Source organism: Catharus ustulatus, chromosome 2, assembly GCF_009819885.2.
Source record: "Catharus ustulatus isolate bCatUst1 chromosome 2, bCatUst1.pri.v2, whole genome shotgun sequence".
NCBI lineage: Eukaryota > Metazoa > Chordata > Aves > Passeriformes > Turdidae > Catharus > Catharus ustulatus.
In genome coordinates, this window is record NC_046222.1 from 36,671,469 (window position 1) to 36,695,163 (window position 23,695).

A 23,695-nucleotide genomic window follows, 5' to 3' on the forward strand; every position below is an offset into this window, starting at 1 on the left:
GCAGCCCTGGACTGCGGCCTTCACGGCATCCCCCAGGAGAAGTGTGACAAGCACCAATTCCCACCTCGGAACCCCCCAGTGATGCTCTGACCGAGAGGTATGGAACCAGCTTGTGCCCTGCATGATCGGACTCCAGTCACATTGTGGGAATCTTTAACTCTCTTATCTTCCCTGCAATGACGTGATCCTGCTCCTCAGGTCCCTTAGTCAAAACCAGCTGGTACCCTGGGGGAAAGCCGGGCTCTTTCCAAGACAGGATGAACTCTTCCCAGTCAGATTTACAGGTATGGAGCGATAATTACATGGACCAAGTGGGCTTAATGGACCATTTAGGGCTTAATTATCCTTGTCATTAGAGAGCTGTCATAAAGCCTACTTCTGCAATTTATAGGTCTCATTTTTGTTCTATCTCCAGTAGACAGAGTAATTTGTTCCCTTTTCTGAACAGCCTTCTACATTTTTAAAGACATCACGTCTCTGCTCAGTCTCCTCTGAACTTCAGCTGGTGGGATTTAGAAGTTTACAGTATTCCAGGACACAAAGCATTGTATTTGGGCCAGGGGACCAGGCTACATCCCTGCTCCAGGAAGAAGCTGCAATAACTAATGCAGGAGCAGCTCCCCACAACACAGCCAGCAGCCACACACACCACTGTACGGACTGACACCACCCTGATCCATTTTAATTTTGTTCCTCTGCACTGTCTCTAATTTAACAGCATTTTTAAGTCTAGTCTCTAGAACAAGGCAAGCTTACAACTACAGCTCCAACCTTAATAGAAGAATCAAAGTACTACTTGCATCTTAAAAACTGCATGAAAACATGGGAAGAAGTTTTTGCAGCCAACATGTCCTGCACTGCAGATTATTTCTACTTACACACTAAGGAGGAATTCTGACTCCCAAGTATTCCCACTGCAAGAGTAACACACTAAGACTGTTGACATTGCTTTCTGAGTTTTAGTGCAGCAAGTTAAAAATACACACTGTAACTAACAAAGTGAATAAACATCAAATGTATACTGAAATACACAACTTTATTTCCAATCCCACAAACGCACCAGCCAGACGATCATTGAAAGGAAGAGACGCACACTCAAATGTATGCTTAGTTTTATTTGTAACATTTAAGAAATATTAACATCTCAGGATATCTGGTTTACCATCTAAGTCCAGTCATAAGCAACAAAAAAGAAAATGTTAACCATGTTTCAGATGAGCATTCTTACATTCATTCCCCCCTGTAATGTAAAGAAAATTCAGCTTTATTAAATCTGTGTTCGACTAATGGAAAAAAAAATCATTAAAAATGTCTTAACTACCAGGCATCCTGGTTTGTTAATTTTTTGTTGGCACTTGTGTTCACCACAATCAAGCACTCCAGTTGGTTTGTTAAATTTTCCCCTTCTACCCAGAACTGTATTTTGTGAGTTCTTTTGTGGATTTTTCTTATTGTTTCATTGTTGCAACTGTTATTTTAAAACATCTGGATATGTAAGTTTGTTCAAATAACTTTAAAAAGGCAAGGAATCTAGGCCTGTTTGAGAAGCTCCTTCCCGTGATAACCCACCTATGGGATAACTGAAGGAAGAGACTTGCTTTAATTTTTCTCAATCTTATAAGCAAAAACTCATTTTAATTAATTTTAAACTGAAAAAAGTACAGAAACACTGTATTTATTTGATGGTGTGCATAAACATTACACTCCATATATAGCAAAAATATCTTTTATTTATAATTTACATTTCAACAAGTGAAAATTTTACATTTTTACATATACCATTAAATTTTCACGCATCTACAGAACTTTCACACAATGACACCTGAAACTGTGCAGGCAATAAGAAATTTCAAATACAAAAATGTATTTATTAACCAAACAGTAGTTGAGGCCCTGCCTCAGTTGGACATTTTTATTCATATAAAAAGTATTTGCCTTCCAGAATTAACACAGCAGCTCTTCTGTAAAAAAAAAAGGAAAAAAAAATCATACCGCAGTTTATTTAAACAGACTCCTCAGGTTCTGTTTTGATTTCTGTAGATGCAGGTGTGTTCTCTTCTGCACAGGCAGGAGGGGTGTCATCAGGTTCTTCTTTGATTTTAGGCGAGTCACAGGACTCTTCTGCTTCTTGTTTAACAATGTCCAACATTATATTTAGTGGATTTTCTGAAGGAGTCTTGCTGGGAGACGGTGTGCAATCAAATGATGATGTCTGCAAAGTGAAAGTCAATGTAGCATTAGCACACTAAAATAACCACTTTTAGCCCCTTACTCTTTTTGCCTTTTTTCAAAATGCACATATGTTGACGGTTGAGCACTCGAAGTCCAAACTTCTACTTCGTCAAACTTTTAACAAATTAATTTTCTTTTAATAGCATTACTTTTTTTCCAATTCCTTTGAAAAGTATCACCAAGCAGTGGTGATACTTATGCTTAATGCATTACCATGAACTGTTTCCTGCTATCCGCCCTCAGGACAATTTTAACTCCCAAAGCATTAAAAATGTCACACCAATACCCATCTACTCCATTGTTACAAATTCCTAAGATTACAAGCGTTACTCCACATTAAATCCATCAAACCATGTCTTTGCTTAATGGCTTACAAGCTGTCATGGTAAATCACAACCAGAAATGCATCTCAGCTAATTCTGTATTATAAACTTGCCATGCCCAAAGCCTCCAACTCTCAAGCAAGAGAAATCCACAGCACATTCTGCTCCCTGCAAAGTCAAGAGATCAAGCAAACAAACTGAAAGCAAAATGCTTCCAAAAATATGAAGGATCCACTTACATTCTGGTAATCTTCATAACAAGATGGATGGTAAATCTGAAAAAAAAAAAAAAGTTATACATTTAAATATGTAAAAATAAATTCTAGCAGGATCACTGATAATGAACGTAACAGTGTCTATTACACATTATCACATAATTCATCTAGAGAAACTGGTCTGAGCAGGGAAATATGGTGTCAACTATACCTGCGACAAGATTCTGTGGTTTCTATTAGGAAATGTTATCATACAGAAGGCTGGTAAGTGCTGGGAATTACAGTGTTGGGAATTATCTGTGCACAGCTGCATGCACAAATAATTGAACCCATACCTACATCCATACACAGATCCATTTTTCTTTGAGCACTGCAGTGTAGGGGAGAGCTAGTGAGCCCATAACAATGACACCAGGATTTCAGGCACTTCCAAAGGCAGAGATATTTATGTATTTGGAAGCCAGGAAAACTACAACAGGAATCCTTTGGGAGAAAAAGAACACCACCTCTGCCTAGGGCTTTTTTTCTATAATTCTTCAGGGGTTTTACTATAAATTAGAATCACATGTAAATAAGATCAGATTACCTTTTCATCTACCCTGATAGCATTCTTCAGGTGCCACTCCTCCTCTTCCTCATCCCAGTACTGTTCAAATTGTTCTTGGCAAATTTCACAGCTCTGAAAAGTTACCGGAGTAACAGAGATAAATGGTGGTATTGCAATTTTCTGAACACATGAAATTCAAGAACCCAGTAGGAGTCAAGTCAGATTATTTTAAATTAAGTATATTAAGCCTAGAACATGATCTTTCCTCCACACTTTAAAAATCACTTTAATAATTAGCAAACCTTAATTAAAAATTGAATATGGTTTGCAGACACAGAAAGGATCACCCTCTGCCCCTGAATACTCTTTGTCACTTGAGAAAGGTTAAGCTTTGCTCCTTTAGCTAATAAGTCTGCAAAACATTTTGTAACAGTGTTATGCTGTCTTACTGTCACGTAAGTCAACCCATTACAACGATTTAACTAGCTTTATTTATGGCATTATCTTAATTCTTTCCCCTTAAACTGCAATTTCAAGTGGAAGTCAAACAAGGTAGAACTTTTAGATGGAGTACTAGCATTTTAGTCCTTTTGTGAAAAATTATCAACCCAGAGAACAAAGCACAAAAGCCGCTTTTTAAAATTTAAAAAAAAAAAGGCGCTTCTGGTTTCATAGTTAGTTTCTCAGAGACTTAGCATGTAAAACTAAATTGTAATTCTAACAACATTTGTATTTGATTATTACACCATCTCATCTACCAAAATACAGCTCTACTGGATGCCCATCTGTTACCAAAAAGGAAATTTTTGTGTTTGAAAACATCAAAAACCCAGTAAACCCTAATTTGAATGACCAACAACCATCAAAGGACAAATTGCTTAATGACCAACAACCATCAAAGGACAAATTGCTTACTCTATTTACTCTATGTAAACATTCAGCAAATTAATACACTTTGTCCATTTCAGTTTTGCTAGAACCACATAATGCCAATGGGTGTAGATTCTTTTCAACTACAGGTGGATTATACTACTCCTGCCCCTAGGAACAACCATTACATATACAAATACACGACCGATGCACAAAGGCCCAAGTACAATATTCCAGTCTACATTCAGTAACAAGAACACAGTACAAGCCTTTAAAAGAATAGGTTCTTGCCATCTGGCCTGATAAACAGATTCTTGTTATCATGCAAGCTGAAACTTACCTCGACCGCTCCAGCTGGTCCAGCTGGGACACTCTGAAACTCCTTCTCTTTCGCAGCTTCCTGCGTCTTCAACACAACCTCTTCATGAGCTTTTTCAAAGAACTGGCTCTTAGCACGCTCCTCTAGATCTGCTATTTCTTCAAATTCAATCCAGTCCTAAGAAAAGTTTTCATTCTCATTCTGACATCCCAAAGTATTGTATTTAACAAATCTTACTTTGTTAAAACTGGAAGTATTTCCCTCATGTAGCATTAGCACAGTGTACTCTTTTCTCACAATGGTACATACATTTCAAAAACACTTTTTACACAAAGTATCACTATCCTTCAAATTCCATTCTCAGTAAATGAAAACAGTGCAGTAAGCAGCTTTAAACTGTTTATTGTTCATCACACAACTGCCTTTTGTATTCTGACAGGCATTTGTGACTACTTGAAGTATCTAAGACATCACTGTTTATTACAGAGCCAACTCCTGTGATGATGCAAATTTCAGTTGCAATCCTACAGCACATGCAGGAGTAAAATACAGAATCCAGCCTGTAATTTGCCCACACAAATACTGTATTACTTACTGTTAAACTGTAGTACCATCTCCTGTGTGTAATTTTTCTGCTAACATCTTTTTCTGTCCGGTTCTGGCGATAATGCCAATCTAAATGATCTGCATAAACATCTGTCTGTGAAGTAGTGAATCTCATTCCACAGGAGTAACACTGAATTCCAGTGTACAGTCGATTTATAACACTATCATAACGCCTACAAAAAGAGATAAAAAAATTGTAACACTTCTTTAAAAAGAGACAGTAAGAAATTTATCAGTAAATTGCTTCATTTGCCTACAGTAGGAGAAAAGCATGAATCTGCTCCAAGTACACAATATGACTACATTCAACCTGATTTTCATGACAATCAACTTAAACATTCAAAAAACAATGGGCTCTTATTAACGATTCATGAGAAACATTTTAGTGTTGTGTCTCACTCCCACTAGCTTTTCTCACCTAATAATGCACAAATAGCAGTGCCTTCATTTCACCCAGCTTTACAAGCTACATCTACTTCCAACCCCCTTGCCATGGGCAGGAACACCTTCCACCAGGGTGCTCAGGGCCCCATCCAATCTGGCCTTGAACACTTCCAAGAGTGGGACAACCACAGCTTCTCTGAGCAACCTATTCCAGTGCCTCACTGCAATTTCTCACTTAAGAATTTCTTCCTACTATCTACAGTAAATCTGTTCATCAGTATAAGGCCATATTTGCCCTTGTCCTATTACTTGTGGCCTTACTAGCCTCTCCAGCTTTCCTTGTAGTCCCCTTTAGGTACTGGAAGGCTACAAGAAGGCCTCCCTGGAGCCCTCTCCTCTCCACACTGAACCACCCCAACTCTCAGCCTGTCTCCCTGGGAGAGGTGCTCCAGCCCTCTCATCATCTTTACAGCCTCCTCTGGACTCAATGCCAACAGGTCTGTGTCCTCTTTGTATTGGGGCCCCAGAGCAGCATTGCAGGTGGGGTCTCATGAGAGCAGAGTGGGAGAATCACCTCCCTTGACCTCCTTGTCACATAGCTTTTGATGCAGCCAAGGCCTGGGCTTCACTGCCTATCACAACCTTAGTGCTTAAGTAACAACGTGCACCTCTGTGCAAAACTAAATTTTCTCACGTTACTTTTCCATCTTTTTCCTTTCTCAACTTCAACGAGGCTGACATCAAACAATGCAGGTTTAACCTCCTCTGAATCACAGAGTGAGAGATAATCTTTTAAAAGCTTTTAACTGTCTTGGATGAACTATCTAGCTACTGCCATGCTGTTATTCCTACTGTAGGCCCATTCTACCATACGCACTGTCTAAGTTCTTCAACTATGAAGTTAGTGAGGTCTGGAACATTCTGATCTTCATTCTGATCATCATCTTCTTCTTCAGCAGTTGGCTGGGTCGATGTTTCATTTGCTTCTAGAAACCATGAAGATATTGAATCAAAATTTCAGTACATCATCAGAAAGAAATTATGTGCTCCTAAAAGTTTTTCTTTTAAAAACATTATTAGTACAATCTGACTATGGTCAAACACAAGTGTGTAACAGCTACATTAATCATCTTCTGATACCATTAAAAAAAAGCATAAAAGAAAATAAGCCAGAATTTCAATTGAGGAAAACAAGATTTCACCTCAGTGTTTGGCATTAAAATTCAGTCTTCACAGACACAGAAATATTTCAGAAGATGAAAAGACCCTGATTATAATCAAGAACAAGTTATGTAAGCACAGCATCAAAGATAAAACTGACTGCTCTGGATAGCTGAAGTGTAAGTTAAACAAGATACCAAGAATTTACTCAATCACATGCACTAAGTTCCTTTCCAAAACCAGAGCTCAATTTAAAAAGAAAACATACAGGAGTTCACAAAAGTTTGTATACTCAGATTTACAACTGAGCTGTGGATAAACTAGACAGAACATAATAAATCTACATACGCGCTGAAGTGGAATCAGTTTTAGACAATTTGAGGATCCCTGTTTTCAGCAGTTTAGCAAACAATTCATTCACATCAACCTGTCCAAGGTGGTTATCAGGATATGAATGGGAAATGGCTCCTGGGAAAGAAAACAGACATTCAAAGGTGGCAAAAGGATAGCATCAGAAATCGATTTTAGTTTTATCTGTATATTTCACAACACAGTTTTCCTGTTGCCTCCCATTTCTTTAATTATTTGTTACAAATTATTTATCAACTCTCTGCTTTATCTAGCGTTTGGTTAATTTTTCCCTTGCAACAGGGAATCTTGGTAACAAGATTTTCCCTTCCTTCGTGATGTATTCCGAAGTGCTATCAAAGCTGGTTGCCCATACACAGATCTCTACTGGATGGTGGTTCTTGCCGTATTGTCCTGGATTAGATAGTTCACCAAATCTACTTCATCACCTAGTTTAACCTTTTATGATGTCTTTGAAGTTTTTTACTACTAACCACTCATACACTGGAAATGTTTGCACACCCCAGCACAGCAATCTAGATCTACAGACTGATGCCTTCCAGAAAAAGAGATCAAAACTTTTTTTGTTGTTTTTTTTCAGCACAACTTTATACCCAAACCATATGGTCAATGAAAACTACCAAACAGCCTCCAGTGTTTGAGAAAAGCTCCTTAAGAGCGGAAGGTGCTAGAGATACTGCATCTACAGCCACCTACCTCACTGAGGAGGCTTCCCTTAATCCACACAGACCCAGTAAATCAGGACATTAAAAAAATGTCATTTTTGTGGCCACCACAAAACGAACAAACAATCTAAAACAAATAGAAGGAACATACCTGCAGGGTTCTGGACAAAACTTCCAGGATTTGGCAAATACTGCTGACCTTGGCCATAAGGTCCTGGTTGAGTAGACATAAGAGAAACCTGCAAAAGTAAACATTTGAGTATTCTTTGTATAATAATGCCATTATAAACTTACTTTTCACAAGTTATTATTAGCTTCTACATATTTCTCATTAACTTCACATATATTGAACTCCTTCCAGGAATGTACCATGTCAGTTTGGTATTGAAAAAGACAACAAACAACTGATCATGATATCCCCCATTTTCATTTTCCACCAGGAAAATTCAGAACACATCCTCATTTTGTCTAATATTAAAAAAACAAGTGAACAAACAAAACCCCACCACAACACCTTCAACACCTTTCCTTCTACTTAAAAATCACATTTTCCAAACACAGTACTTCCTTTTAAATTGCTCATGTTCACCACAATAGAGCTCCTCAAGAAATTAAAGGAACCCATAAATGTCTATTAATAAATGCCACAATTAACTTTTATCAAGAACTGCAGCATTCACTACTGACACGTCTTGAAAGCAACACTTCAGCACATCAGCTACAGTAAGCTGTAGGCAGAAAAAAGAGTCCTTATAATACACTTGTAATAAAAATGTTTGGGTTTTTTTTCTAACTGGCTGCTTTCTGGATTTACACACTGTTTAAAGTTTTATCCCATCAGACGTCTGCAGGACACATTACCTGCTTTTGAACAATCAGTTAACTCAGTTAACTTCAGTTAACATTCACTTTTTACTGCCCAAAACAAAATCTCTAATCTACTGCAAGATATTACATCAGTTTCACCACTGTAAAGTATCATTTGCTCCTTTTGAAGAGAGCATTTCCAGGAGGCATCAACAAAGACAACTGAACTGACAAAGCATGATGGTGCCAAGAAAACTTTAAAAGACAATAACGCAATTGAGCAAGAAAGTTCAACAATGGCCCTATCTTCCTCAATTCCCCCAAGCTATGGGTATCTCTAAAACTGGCTTGTAACCAGTACTAATAGCTGAAAAAAGATAGCTATTATTTTGGTCCAGTCTAACTTGACACCTCTTAGAAAACCTAATGTATATTTCACTTAATTTACCTTTCATGCTTCATATAGAATTCACCTTTGTTGAAATTTATTGAAAATACTAAAGGCTTCTAAATACATGGTTTTGTGCTAATGTCGAAAATAATGATTTCAAAGACATATGCTGAACTATTAAGTAACTGCAAACATCCACTATTTTGACTAATACTTCAAAAAGGATTCTTGAAACATAGCAATGCATGTCCTTCTTAAATTATCTAGTGACTTTTTTAGTTTGAAACTGACTCAGCCTGCCAACTCTTAATATTCCATTTTTACAGGAAGAAATTCTACTAATTCTGTAACAAAAACACTTCTGCAAGCAAAGTATTTGATGTAATCAGCTCTTACCTGATTACTTCCCATTGGCATATTACTGAAATTTCCATATTGAGGACCCTGGAGTCCTTTTTCTTCAAAGTAATGTCCAGTTCCTCTCAGTGGGAAGTTCTGTGCTCCTGGGCCAGCTGGCCCATTGAAATTTGGTCCGGGTGAACCATCAAACATATCAGGTCTCTGGAACTGCATTCCATGAGCTGGTCCATTGTAGCCCTGTCCAGGATGTTCAACAAACGGACCACCTTGTCCATATGGTGACATTTCTAGTCTTGAGGCAGGATGGTTAGCTACATTTTCAAAACGTGCACCCTGAAGGCCAAGAGGCAAGTCAAACCTAGAGCCTGGCTGGTGAGGTCCATCAAATCTTTGAGGTATGGCTGTTTCAAATCTTGCTTGTGCCTGTTGGCCAGGTGCCAACCTTGGACCAGACTGTCCATGAATTCCATCAAATCTTTGCAGGAGAGACAGCTGTCCAGGTTGACCATCAAACCCGGCTCCATGACAGCCATCAAATCTCGGACCAGCCCGACCAAGAGGACCATCAAATCTAAGTCCACCAGCTCCCTGGTGTACTGGTCCATCAATCAACCTAGGACCTAGACCTGGCTGGCCACGTGGTCCGTCCAATCTCAGTCCACCACCTGATGGTCCATGTGGGCCCTCAAACCTGAGCCCACCACTCGATGGTCCATGTGGCCCCATGGGCTGACCATGTGGCCCCTCAAATCTGAGGCCACCTCCAAGTTGCCCATGGGGCCCCAATGGCTGTAAATGTGGCCCCTCAAACCTGAGGCCACCCCCTGGTTGACCATGAGGCCCCAAGGGCTGACCATGGGGTCCCTCAAACCTGAGACCACCCCCTGGTTGACCCCGAGGCCCCATAGGTTGACCATGAGGTCCCTCAAACCTGAGACCACCTGAAGGCTGACCATGGGGACCCTCAAACCTGAGACCAACTCCAGGGCCTTCAAATCTAGCACCACCCACAGGCTGCCCTGCAGGCCCCTCAAATCGCAGAGGCCCAAGAGGTCCCTCAAACCGCAGTGGACCTCCTCCACCAACCTGGCTTGAGGGTCCTTCAAATCTCAGAGCCCCTGCCAGCTGACCTGTTGGCCCATCAAATCTTAGGGCTCCAGCTCCCCCTGCTCCTGACAGTGGTCCATCAAACTGAGATGCACCTGCCCCCACCAAAGGTCCCTCAAATCTCATAGCAGCCTGTCCAGCTGGCCCATCAATTCTGGAACTTGAACCACCAGCAGGACCATCAACGAAAGGACTTCCTTGTCCATCGACCCCAACCCTTGCAGCAGTCGGTCTAGGTGAGCCATCAAACAGAGGTCTGTCTTCCATCAGTGCACTTATCCTCTGCTTTGCTTCAGCACCTCCAAATCTTGATCCTGGACTTTCTGGAAATGGTGCTTTCTCTGAATCTTCATACCTAGCTCTTTTGAAACGCTCAGCAAATGGCGACCTTGGTTCATCTCGAACGCCTAAAAAAACCAGAACAAATCACATAACCACTCACTAACATATAGTCCATTACTTAACAGATATAAAGTAAAATACATACCAGATTGCCCAAGAAGCTGTCTTTCTTCACGATTATCAAACCTACAGAGTGCATCTCCATCTATTTTCTGAAACTCTGCTGTACTCTTCCCCTGTTGTCTGAGAGTATCTCTAAATTCATCCGATTCTCCCCAGTTGTCATAAGGATCAGAACCTCTTGCTCCTTTAGTAGCACGCTGGTCTTCAAGTCTTCGTCGACTCTCAAGTGATGACAGGTTTTCAGCAAAAGGTCTTGTAGTGCCACTTACAGGAGAGTGTCTCCTTGATCTTTCTGTAAAGGGTTCTTTTCTGTCAAACTGCACCCCTCGCTTGGCTTTTGCCTGCTCGCATTCTATTCCAGAAAGTAATGCATCAGGTATATGATAATCCAAAATATCATCAGGATCCAACAGATCAAGCCTTGACAATGAATGCTGAACTTGTGTCCTTTTTAGTTTAGCTTTATGTTCATAATATGTTAATTCTGCATCTGATAGAAGAGGTTTCTTTTTCAAACCACATTTTTCCTCTGTAGGGCTATCCCAGACATTACATCTGTGCTTTCCTTCCTGATACTGGAACAGCTGTCGGATCTGATGAGCTACCATGAGAAACTCATCTTGTGTTATTTCACCAGATGTTAAGCTGTCATTAGCCTGTAATACAAAGTCAAAATTTAGACTTCAAAGAAAAGAACCCATACCTTGGTCATTTCTATGAGGACAGATTTATTAGTATTACCTTCTTAAGTAATTCTCTTTTACTTGCAGATGTCAGTTCTTTGGGAATCTGTAAATTGGCATCCACACTTAAACGGTGCTGCTGCTTTGGTGCTCGGGGTGACAGAATTCCTTTACCAGCAGGCCAGTTTTCCCGATGTCTTTGGTGTGGGGATTTAACAAGTGCTTGGTGTTCATCATTCTGCTGTGAGCTGAAAACAAGAATAGATGTAAAATAGAGATTACTTCGTTATTCAGGACATAGTGGTTCCTACTAGAACTGATCATGGCAAAACATCACTATCACTTTTGAATCTACGTATGCATCATCTCTGCATTTCACCAGTAGAAACAAGTTAAACCTATCAATTTTAACAATCTGAACACTGCCTCTCAAAGTCAACTATACTGAAGCCAAGATGATAATTTCCACTAACTTCACATAGAAGTTGTTTAAAAGATAGTAACTTACTTTTTACTTTCTTCCCAACCAGATTTCCACCTCTTGCCTGATTTGGATCCCTGCCAGTTTTCTGCATTCTCCTTTGGATCTGGAGAAGCTTTTGCAGAATGCTGGGTGGCTGTCTCTTGGGGTCTTTCTTCTTGGGCTTTTTTCAATCTCCTTGGATCACGAACCTCTTGTTTAACATTTCTCTTATTAGAATTTCTTTCATCTCTTGCTGCTTGTGGGCCTTCTTCAACGTGAGACTGCTTAGGGCCTATCTGACGTATCTTTCCAATTTTAGGAGTTGATGAAGTAGGAGATAAACTCCGAAGTCTTCTTTTAGGTGATCTCCTCTCTCGTCTTTTTGGAGAATGTGTAGATGGTGATCTTGCCTTAGGAGAGCGTGATCGTGACCGTTTTCTACTACTTGATCTTCCTTGTTTTCCACCCTGCTTTTCTGACTCCTCTGTAGTCGTGTCTTGTTTCTGAACAGCACCGTTAATCACTTTATTTCTGCTCCCCACCAGTCTATGTTCACATGTCTTATGCTCTTCTTTTTCCTTCTTCTCTGTACTTCTCCTCTTTTCTTTGACCTCCTCTTCCTTCCCCTCTGATTTATCTTGAAGATGTCTTTTCAGTCTTGGATCTCGCTTACTGATGTCAGAAATCTTAGTGCTTTCACATTCCTGGCTTTTACTGTCTTTAGTATCAGGTAGCTTATTTTTCAAAGGGGATGGTGATTTAGATTTTGCTTTGGATTGTTCATGTTCCTTCTTTGTTTTTTCACTTGCTTTTGATTTTTCTGACTTTGATGAGTTCTGTTTTTCAGCCTGTGCTGTTTTGTTTCCCTTGGTCTCAGACTGACTGGTCACACTTGGTGAAAATTCTTTCCTATGAGACTGATCTTTTGTATGAGAAGAATGTTGACCCATCCTATTAAGTCGAGGATCCCTGTTCACTATTTTGATATCATGAAGTGGAGGACTTGGGGATGGTTTGTTTTTTTCAGATGGCACAGCAGTCTGATGAGGTGGTTTAACTGTCATATGAGGTGTGGGAGACATGCGTTGCTTGGAAGGTGCTGGAACTGAAGCTATACTACTAGATGAACCCTGCTGAACACTGAGAGATACAGCCTGAAATTGGAAAAAATCCAGCATTAATCTGTATGCCACAACTCGTACCCAGAGGCGCTAATATTCTGTCTCAAAAACAAAACTGTAATAGCTCTGTCTTGAAAATTATGAGTCGTAGCCATTTAACTGAAATTAACTGCTAATTACAAGCACTAAAATAATGCAGTATCATTACAAATCAAATTCAAATACAATGCATGATCAGTATATAAAGTAAATACTGCAAGATATGTAACTTTGGCACATGTTCCAATTACAGTGCTAGCTTTCCTGTACATTCCACATGCTCTAGGAAACTCAGCTGCCAAGTACCCTATTTTCACACTTCAGTTCAAAGATGCTTTGTTTTGTATTGTCAGCTGCCAACACAGGAAGACTTCCAACTACTGTCGACCAAAAAACTGACTTTGTTTACAAACAATCAGGCTCCCTTGTTCCTTAGGAACAAACACATTTGAAATAGCCCAGCTCGCTGTCACTTGCAAGAGGTGAAAGATGAAGATCACAATGAAGTGTCATTCTGAAGAGAAATTAAAACCAAACCACAAGATTTTAAATTTTTTTTAATTTAAGTGTATATACTGAAGGTTTCAAGGTAACAAAAACTGTGCAGGAATGCCAAATCACCCTGCCTTACTCTACTAGTCCTAAAATAGCTACATTTGCCTCACATGAGGAAAAAAAACAATGTACTGTACTTACCAGTACAGCCAAGTACTCTCCAAAAGAGACACCCCAACTATAACGTTTTATCAACTATCCTACTCACCAACTGTGCTTTAGTCTGTTCCAGTTCCAGCTCTAGTTTTTTTTGCTGAAGTTCTAACAACTGCTTTTGCTTTGCAAGCAATTGCTGCCTTATCAGTTGCTCCTGTGTCAAATTCTTTTGTATTTCAGGAACAGCTGGAGGAGTAGAGGCACCAGAAGTGACAGCAGAGGTAGGTGCATTAGATTCCTCTGGCTAAAAACGAAATAAAGAAAAGTTACATTTAAAATCCTAATGAAATCAACTAAATCCATCTCCTTTCAGTGTTATCATGATCCAGTACCGGGACTTAGCTCATACAGCAGTTATACACTGCAATTTTTTTGCCCCACAATGATTTGCCTGCTTTGACAGGTGTAGGGTATTTAATACAGATTTCTCAATGTTCCAAAACCTAGAATACAATTTGTAAATTAAAGAACCAAACCCTTCAAATATTCTGAATTGCTCTTACCTGTTTACAAAGGCCAGATCAGATACTTCATTCTTAATATTCTAAATTGTCAAAAAGCAGCATATAAACAATGAAAACTATACGTATTACCATCTGTTCTTACAGAAGGCAGAAAAACTTACCGATTTATTTAAAAACTTAGGATTCACATGGATGCTAGAAGTATTCACATTTGGGGGCAGAGGTTTAATTGGCCAGGCAGGATCTAATGAGTTGACTCTGACATCAAGTGCATATAGTTTCTTCAAAGGAAAAATATCATCCCATGTGGAGCGTAATTTAAATAAACTTTTCCTAGTATTTTCATCCACCTAAAACAATAAAACAATTCTATGGCTTGTTAAGTTAATATAGAACAATTTCTTAAACTTTTCTGTAGAATTTAATTCATTTTCTATTTCTATCTTGCCATTTCAACAAACTGAACTTGCTACACAAAATTTATAAGCAGTGCAGACAACACATCTCTTATCAACAAGATCAGTAACAGAAGTTCAAATGTAGAATTGTTGTTTCAAGGCCATTTGACAATTTTATTGTATATTACCATGCTCTGAGAATTTTCTTTCAACTTTTCCATTAGCAAAATTCTCATTTTACTGGCCCAACTTCTGTGGAAAAAAATACAGTAACAAAAGAATTGAAAGGCAACAGCCTCCGAGACAGTACATTATTCAAATGTTTGTGCTGGAGTATAATAATGACAAATTAATCAAGAAAAAACGAACTCTGAACAGAAAAAAAAAGGTGTTTTGCACAGCTGTTTAGTCACTGAAGGATTTTTTCCCAGCAAATGCAATAAAACTAGTATTGGCTACAATGAAGTCAATTATTATTTCAGTTCAGCTGCAAAATTAGACCCATCTACATATGAGTCACAGAGTAAATGTACTTGTAGGACCAGAGACCCCTTTTATCTCTTTACAATCAGATTATCTCATGGCAGCTAAATCAGAATTTTACAATGAAGCAAAATTTAGTTCATCTCATAACTTGAGTGGGTCATTTAACCAGTAAATAAAAGGACAAAATACATGCAGTTGTCTCAATTTCAAAATTCCAATTCAATCATTAAGTATTGCTCATGTAGATGGTTTTGGCTGCCATTTTCAGATGTTACACCTAGACAAAGAACATTCTGGAAAGTTTGGAGGTACTTTCTGGGTAAGAGCAGGAGCTTCAATATAAGTAATTCACACTTAGTAATTGGGGAATGATGCCTCTATACAATTTTCCATGAGAGGCTTCACTGAAGTTCACTATAAAAATGTGCAGGAATAACTGAGCAAACAGTTCCAACTTCAAGTGTCTAAAGATACCTCAGTGACCATTTACTGATAAAATTAAACCTGTAACAACGCCTGTGCTGAAATTTTACTCGCATCTTTTAACATGATCAGCTAAGCTATTAGAAATTACTGCCACTTTACACATGTAATTAGTACACATTAGTAGTTCTAGTCAGCTTAGAAGCAAGTTCACATATCAAACTCTGAAGATTAGTTATTATCCAGAGCTTCATTCAGCTGCAACCTTAAATGCAACTAAGAAGAGTATTCACAATTCAGCACCAAAAAACCAACTAAATCTACCTCTATCTGCTGTATACACAGGAGTTTACATCTTCTACATCGTAACAATCTATTCCTTACTTCATCATGCACTTTACATCTGAAAACCATATATAAAGTATACTGGGATTTCAGATCCTCACTGATAAGTAACGATAAATATGCAAAAGCCTCACTCCTCTCATTCTTAGGAAATGCCACGTTCTTCTAACATACAGGAAACCACAAAATTAACCCTTCTTTTCTGATCAACTTAAACCCATTCAAGTCTGGCCTTTCAAACCCTGGACTTGCATATGCTTTTCTCACTGAGGAGTATGCACAATTACTTCACTGGGCTTCACGATTTAGATCTAGAATTAAAAGATATGGCAGCAGCTTTCAATGTTGAATGAAATTAAACCACTTATTTATAATACAGACATACATTTTAAGGTCTTTCCCCCACACAGTCACAGAGAGAACCAGGTGTCAGTGCTACTCACTCTTGAGTTTAAACACTCATTTTGCACAATGTGAATTATGTAAATCAGACAAACCTAACTACAGGAGAGTGAGGCTTTGAGAAAGACACAAGAAACCAAATCTCAAACTATTCTTGGCATAAGGACTATTAACTATCTTAAAAATAAACCAACGATTTGTAATTAATTGGACTACACATAACAGAAAATCCAGCTAAGGCATCAATAATCAAAATACTGTTAGTAAAATCTTGCCTGGATAGAAAAACTACTGATGTTTACATACTGAATTAATACTTTTAATCTTTCAGCTAACTTACATGCTTGATAGCAGAAGAAATAATCTTTCACAGTATAGATACTGAGATTTATAAAAACCAATCAACTTGTATTGCTCAGCAGACAAGAAAACCCAAACCTTAAAGCACGTACTTATTTTACCAGGAACAAATTTTGCTTAGAATACTTTTCTGAAAGTGTATATACCTTTTCAAATACACAAATAAATGTTGCAACTAGGTTTTTAGTAAATGCAGTGAGATACTCTCTTCCCACATTCTTGACAATGGAATCCATTAGGTACATAACGGGTAGCTTCTCTGATGCAGGAGCCTGGAGTAATAAGAAGAAACTGAGAAGTTTAGTACAACAAAAACATACTTTAACCTTTTCAATATAGGGATTACCAATCCCAGAAATACAGACCTCTCTTTCTGGTTGCCACTATTAATACCAAGGGATTTGGCTTGGGATCTTTTTTATACAAAAACTTATCTGAAAAATGGATACTCAGTATAATGCAGTGGATCTATCACCAAAAAAAATTTAAAAAAAAAAAGGAACACCTTAGGTTAATTTGTTTGTGCGTCAAAGCTTTGGAAAAAGGGAGGGGAAAAAAAGAAGAAAAAAGAAGCCCACGAGACCGTATTGCCACTAGTGTACCGAGTGTAACCTTTCCCTTGAGGAAGTAACTTAGCAGGAAACCATCGTCAGCACTCCAAGGAACTTCTAAAAATCGTTTATAAATTAAACCTCCTGGATGGATTTTTCTGGATTTCACAGAACACAAATTAAGACTTCTGGCAAATAGCCCAAGTCAGTGAACTTCTGTAGCTGTAAATGATATGTTGATTATCGCAGTCTTTCATAAATTACATGTAGAATAGGTTGCAATTATTTCACTGTAATCCAACAGGATATAGCAGAGAGTCCCATTCTCTCTTGGCACTTGCAGATGGTGACGGTTCTCATTTCCAAAGTGCATGCAAAAACACAGTCAGAACAGAGTTCAAAATCCAGTTAAAACTCAAATCATCTGGTCGACTGGGTAAACGCACAGACAATCTCAGGAACTGCAACCACCATTTTCGTAGTTCTTCAAACTCTGGACACAGCTTTGATACAGGAGGCTTCTGTTTTTTGTTTTTGTTTTGGCAGGGGGTTTTTTAAATCCTCTTTCAAAACTCACACCAAGTTTGTGCAACAAAAGTGTGGTGATCCTGGACAGCTACAGCAACTTCCAATTTACAGAAAGCATTACGGGACCAATAAAAGTCATTTTAATGCTTGCCAATGGCTTTCACAAAGCAGAAGGCACAGCAAAGTTCCAAAAAACATCAGCAAGTACACAGACTTGCTGAAGAGGACATGAAGGACAACACAAGCATGATGTGTTGACCATGATCCCCTTGGAAGAGCATCCACTTTTAATACTTTAAATTCCATTCACCATCTGGATAAAGTCAGAATAACTTCCCTCAATGCTCATTTTAAACAGAATAGCTTACTAGATTAATGACACCTTACTTTGCAGACCCATTATCCAGGTACGTGTGTGAAGTGCTACTACTCCACCATTTAAACTGAATTCCTTCCCCTTTAATGTGGTTCACAGAAGGGCACCCACTCAACAGTATTTTTACATGGGCAGAGTGCTTCCTCACCCTTAAAAGTGTACTAATTTACCATGACCTGAAACTTATTATTGAAGAGGACAGAACTCCTTGTTAGTTGGGGGTGGGAAGGTGGGGGGTATGCCTTCAAGCATATTGGAAAAAAGTAGAAACAGGCCAGGGATGCATTTTGTACATAAAAAGACAAAAAAAAAGCTAAGTTAGCTAAAACTAACTGCAGCACATTAGAAGCCAATCTCACACTGTGACGTAATACTGAACTGTAAACAACTTAATGTACAAGTGTTAGAAAAAAGCATTGCTTAAGTCTCAGACAAAAAAGACTGTGGATCTGCAATTATTTAAGACGTCGGTGAAACACTGGCTTCTTCTTCGAAGCAGTCTGCTCAATGGCACATTAAAAACACTCCAGTTCTGAGTGCCTTCCTTTGTAACAAAATGACAGTGCACCACCATTTCCGACTTTTAGTCAGCTGTGTTAGGGACACAAAGAGCTGTCTCCGAAGTACCTATGCCCAAGAGCTACTACCTGAGTTTAATTCTTCCATTTCGCCAACGCAGGAAAGTAGCTCACTACACTCAGCTAAGCTGGAAGTTTGGGATGCTGGGGAACCATTAGTAGCAAAAGCACTGAATAAAGTTTAACTGTCACGTTCATCATGCACCAGACTGTTACAGCAATCGTACACGGAAACACCCTGTCTAGGTAAGGAAGCTGACTTCACACTTCGGAGCACAATCAGCAGCTCAGCAGCGTAGCCAGCTTGAAATATAAGCTATTTAGGTGTCACATTTTAAGAAACGTAACTTAAATATGGTTGGAATATTTAAGTCTTCTCTTCTGGAAGTGTTTATTATGTCAAGGTATCTAGCAGGTATTTCAATAACACAAAAGGGAATCCCACACCGGAATGCATTTCGTTTTCAGGTCTCTGCAACACCCCCAAGCAAGAAAGATGCCCGCACGACACTAACCAAAAGGCAGGGAGGCGCCGCATAACCACCAGAACGAACGCAGAAGAACACTAACTCTGAGCTCACCAGCATAATATTAAAGACTTCTTTACAAAACTCCCACTGTTCCTTCAAATAACGTAGGAAAGCTATTGTTGGAAATGTGTGGCTCTTTTTTATTAGTTTCCTAAAAGATTTCAAGTTTAAAATAATATCTGGCAATCGAACCCCAAGTCACACACTTGTGAAAAAATTTGGTTTTGAAAAAAAAAAAAAAAACCTTTGTACACAAAATGGATCTTGGAAACAAATTCTGCACTATACAATGGTAAATAAAAAGACAAATACATATTTCACACTTTTTATTTACAAATTTTATAATACCAGTCACACATTTCAGAACCATTTATTAAATTGTAAAGCAGACCACTCAAGTTTTACACTAAACAAACTGTCTCCAGGCAACACTTTTTAAAAGTGGCTTAGTAAAGGAGATCACTTTCCCAGAAACAACTAAAAACTTGCCTTGAATAAACTACAGTCATAAACAGTAACTAGGCAAAACTAACCGTTGATACAGGTTTTAAGACATCTTTTTAAAAAACCCCACACTTCAGGGCAGGTTCTAAATCACCCAGAAATGGAAAAAAAATTGACAGCATAGTTATTTATCACAAATATTTTATACATATCTACTGCCCCTTCGGAGATATAATGGTGAGAGCTATTAGATTATGAGGTCACCTCCCCAAGGAATGGCAAAACTCAGCCAACTGGCAGCATTTAAAACTAGACTGGAAGTGGTCTGTGGCACACTAAAAAGACATCCTGCATTGATAGAAAGATAGATTAAGTATCTTAAAAGATGTTTCCCATCCCCATCGTTGGGTAGTAAATTCTCACCATTATAAACCACAATTAAAGCCAAAGAAAAAGCCTTTTAACACCTGAGATCAGAGGGAGCAAGGGAAACAACGGGGGAGGGGCGGCTGGCACGAATACGGGGGGTTGGGGGATTGAAAGAAGAACCCTTTTCTTCTGAAATGCTCGCTAAAAAGGTGCTGCAAACCCCCATGCATGTACAGTGGCTGACTGATGTCAGCAACTGCCTGGGCTGGGCTCGGAGGGAGCCTCCTCTTTCCCTTTTTATATCATGTGCCTTTCAGACGCCATGTTAGGATCCTACAGGCTGCTGCAGTTTCTACGATCAGGGAGAATTCCTTCTACCATATCCTCAACCAATAAGCTTCTCTAACCAAAATAAATTAAATACATACACAACACTAGTGCTACTCGGGGCACAGATCACCTGAACTCCAAACAGATTACCCCAAGCCCACAGAATTTTCTCTAACGAGGCAGAGCAAAACAACCTCTATCACCACCACACAGTTTTCTAACCGAAGGAGATGATCACCTTTCACCCACAAACTTTTTTACGATATACGGGAGCCCCCACCCCTCAATTAATCTCTCACAGGGACCGCACTGGGGAAATAGCTTTAACTTACACGTAAAGGTCACTACACTCAGCCCGTCAGTGGCGGACAAGTTCTGGAAACTTAAACTTATTTTCCTTTTACACTATCCCCCGAGAAAAACCCAACTCTCCACGAAATCCCCCTACTCAGGTCTTCTCTATTGACTGCACTATCCTCCTACTGTAGAAACCACCTAAATCCAAGGGTTCAGTCACCAGATTCGGACACCGAATCCTGGCTGCATGTCGGGGGAAAACCCCACTCCAAGGGCGAGGAAGTGCAGCTTCCAGTGCCCAGTCACTGCCAGGCCGCCATGTTGTGCCTACTATTTACGCGGGGCTCACAGCGCGAGCCACGCTGCCCTCCTCCCTCAGCTCTTCCTGGGGCGAGTCCCAAACCCTTCCCTACTCCCAGCAGGGTGGTGTGGGGGCTGCTCCCCTCCCTCGAGTCCCCTGCTCCCTGTGCGATAGGGGGATAGAAGTAGTAGCACCAGCACCCTTAAGCTTCGCGATGAAGGCGCCCCCGCCCGCCGCCTCGCCCCGTCGCTCCCTGATCCCAGCTGAGACACGTTTCCCTCATCCGCCTGTTTCTCCCACGGCGACCCCCAGCCTCCTACACCCCCGTCCTCCCCCAGATCCGATCAAACCCTGCTCTCTAGTTCGCCCCCTCACTATCAACACCACCCCCTCCCCGCCACTACCTCCTAGGCCCCCTCGCCGCGCCAGCCCAGCCATGCCCACCCCGCCCGAGCCTCTCCCCTTCTCTCGTCCCAATTCCCGACCCTGACCCTCGGGCCCTCTCGTCCCCGGCTCTGCTGTGTCCCCCAGAACCGCCTCCGCCGCTCGGCTCCCCCCGCGCCTGTCCTGCGGGCCCCCAGGCCGCCCTACCCCACTGCCCCGGCCGGTCCCCCCAGCAGTATAGGTAGGAGTAGTAGTCGGTGGAATATAAAAACCTTGGCGATTTGCGCCTCGATCAGGGAGACGATGTCCTTGGCGAAGGGCACGTTCTCCTCGGCCAGGATGGTCAGCATATTGATGTGCGGCTTGCTGTTGAACGTCAGGTCCTCCAGCGACGACTGGTAGTCGCGGCACGCGTCCTCCCGGGCCTCGCTGCTGCCAGCGCTGCTCTCCGGGGCCGACATGCTGCTCCGACCAGGACCCGACCCACCGACCGACAGCCCCCTCCCCGCGATCCCCCGCCGCCGCCGCCGATGCCGATGCCGCCCCCCCGCCGCTGCCGCTGGGCTCCTCTACCGCATCCTCCGCTCTGCGGCTCCCGCTGACTGCGCTGCCGGTGCCGCCGCTCCTCGGGCCGCCGCCGGCTCAGTCTCCGCGCTCACAAAATGGCGGCGGCGGGCACGGCTCGCGAACCGCTTCCCGCAGCCGTTGCGTCATGTGAAATTGTGCTCGGGAGAGGGGCCGGCGCCTTGGAGAGCCCCTTTTGTTCGCCGGACGCGCCCTGATTGGCTGGCGCTCCGCCTGCGCGGCTCGCCATTGGCTCGCCGGTGACCACAGCGGCCTCCGATTGGCTGGCACCGCCCTTCCTCAAGGCTGACGGGCTCCTGCGCCCAAGTCCCGCTCCCGCACGCGCGTCCCGACTCGCCATTGGCCGCGTCTCCCGCCCCGCCCCGCCGCTTCCTCCCGCCTTCCCGCGCTGTCCCGAGCGCCGATTGGTGCCGGCGCAGCCCCGCCCCCGGGCCCGCCATTGGCCCAGCCCCCTCTGCCCCCACACGGCAGCGGCGCGAGCGGCCGCTCCCTGGGGCGCTGCGTGTTCCTGCTCCCTGGGAAGCGGCTGGGCGAGGAGCACTGGCCATAAATAAAACCACGAGAAGTTCCACCTCAGCATGAGGAAAAACTTTTTTTGCCTTGAGTGTGCCAGGCTGCCCTGGGAGCTGTGTGTGGGGGCTCTCCCTCTCTGGAGACGTTCCAAACCCACCCTGTGTCACCTGCTCGAAATGACCCTGCCTTGGTGCGGGGCTTGGAAGAGGCGGTCTCCGGAGGTCCCTTCCAGCCCTGGCAATCCCGGGATGCTGTGAGCTCGGCGAGCACCGCTGCGCTCCCTGTTTCTCTGATGCCGTCCTTGGAACCTCGCACCAGTGTCCCAGGTCTGCACAGAGCCAGGAGCCGCAGGAGAGGACTAGGAGTAGGGGGAGTGAGAGAAAAGTGACAAAACCTGCCTTGCCTCGGTCATGAGATTTGCCCGAAGGTATCTCTTGGAAGTGAAGTTGCTTGCAAAGCATTTTCAGGTGTAGCCATTCCTTCCCCCACACTTCATATTCCTTGGTAACCGGAGAACTGTCAGCATTTGAAACCAGGCAAGAGGTGAATGCTTCATTAAAATACACTGCATAAAACACACCATGTGGGATCGTGTTTAAAGTGCAAATTATATCTATATACATAGACACATGCATTCTGCAAATACAGCAGAAAGATAGTAAAAACGTTAATATGGTCCATTTCTGTCAAGAACTGCTGCTTGTTGTTTTATATGGCTAAAAAATTTAGTTTCTGTATTCGTGTTTGTATCCCCTTTATGAAAAACAGAGAAGAGGGCATCAGGAAATGCAACGGCATCTTCTATTTGCCTGTGGAATTGCATGTTCACGTTTGTTCCTGCAAGCCTCAAAACACTGTACTTTGAACACACCACTCTGCTTTCACAGCTGGGATGGCAAGACCTTTTCTCGGAGTAAATACTAGCCAGCTGTTTGAAGACATGCTGTCTATGAAGAACATTAATTATGTACCAGGAATGAAGCCATAATATATACCCAGTGTATTTGGCAAAAACAGAACATGCTGCTCTGCTGCTAGGGGGGAAATGTGGGGGTGGGGAAATCTAGCTCCTCCTCCAACGCTCTTGTTTGTACTTGGAATGCTCATTCCTATTAATTACAGGAGCAAAACCAATAATGGAAAAAAAAATAGCCCTGATGAGGATATCCAAGGCCACTCTCATAACCAGATTT

The 23,695-nt window shown here is 41.5% G+C and overlaps 1 protein-coding gene and 1 long non-coding RNA gene across 2 annotated transcripts; one reads left to right on the forward strand and one right to left on the reverse strand.

The window, feature by feature from the left end:
* The first annotated feature begins 209 nt into the window (after positions 1-209).
* LOC116992336 lies at positions 210-1,280 on the forward strand. Its single transcript, XR_004417032.1, has 2 exons — positions 210-284; positions 449-1,280. It is a non-coding gene; the product is annotated as an uncharacterized LOC116992336 (long non-coding RNA).
* PCF11 (PCF11 cleavage and polyadenylation factor subunit) lies at positions 1,096-22,129 on the reverse strand. Its single transcript, XM_033051820.1, has 16 exons — positions 21,677-22,129; positions 16,863-16,988; positions 14,464-14,652; positions 13,891-14,082; positions 12,013-13,121; positions 11,563-11,752; positions 10,844-11,477; positions 9,286-10,763; positions 7,843-7,930; positions 7,006-7,125; positions 6,374-6,482; positions 5,102-5,285; positions 4,528-4,683; positions 3,357-3,449; positions 2,795-2,830; positions 1,096-2,212 (listed from the first exon to the last, which is right to left on the reverse strand). Exons 1-16 carry the CDS (start codon positions 21,863-21,865, stop codon positions 2,003-2,005), a joined length of 5,103 nt encoding a protein of 1,700 aa, XP_032907711.1. The 5' UTR covers positions 21,866-22,129; the 3' UTR covers positions 1,096-2,002.
* Between the last annotated feature and the right edge of the window lie 1,566 nt (positions 22,130-23,695).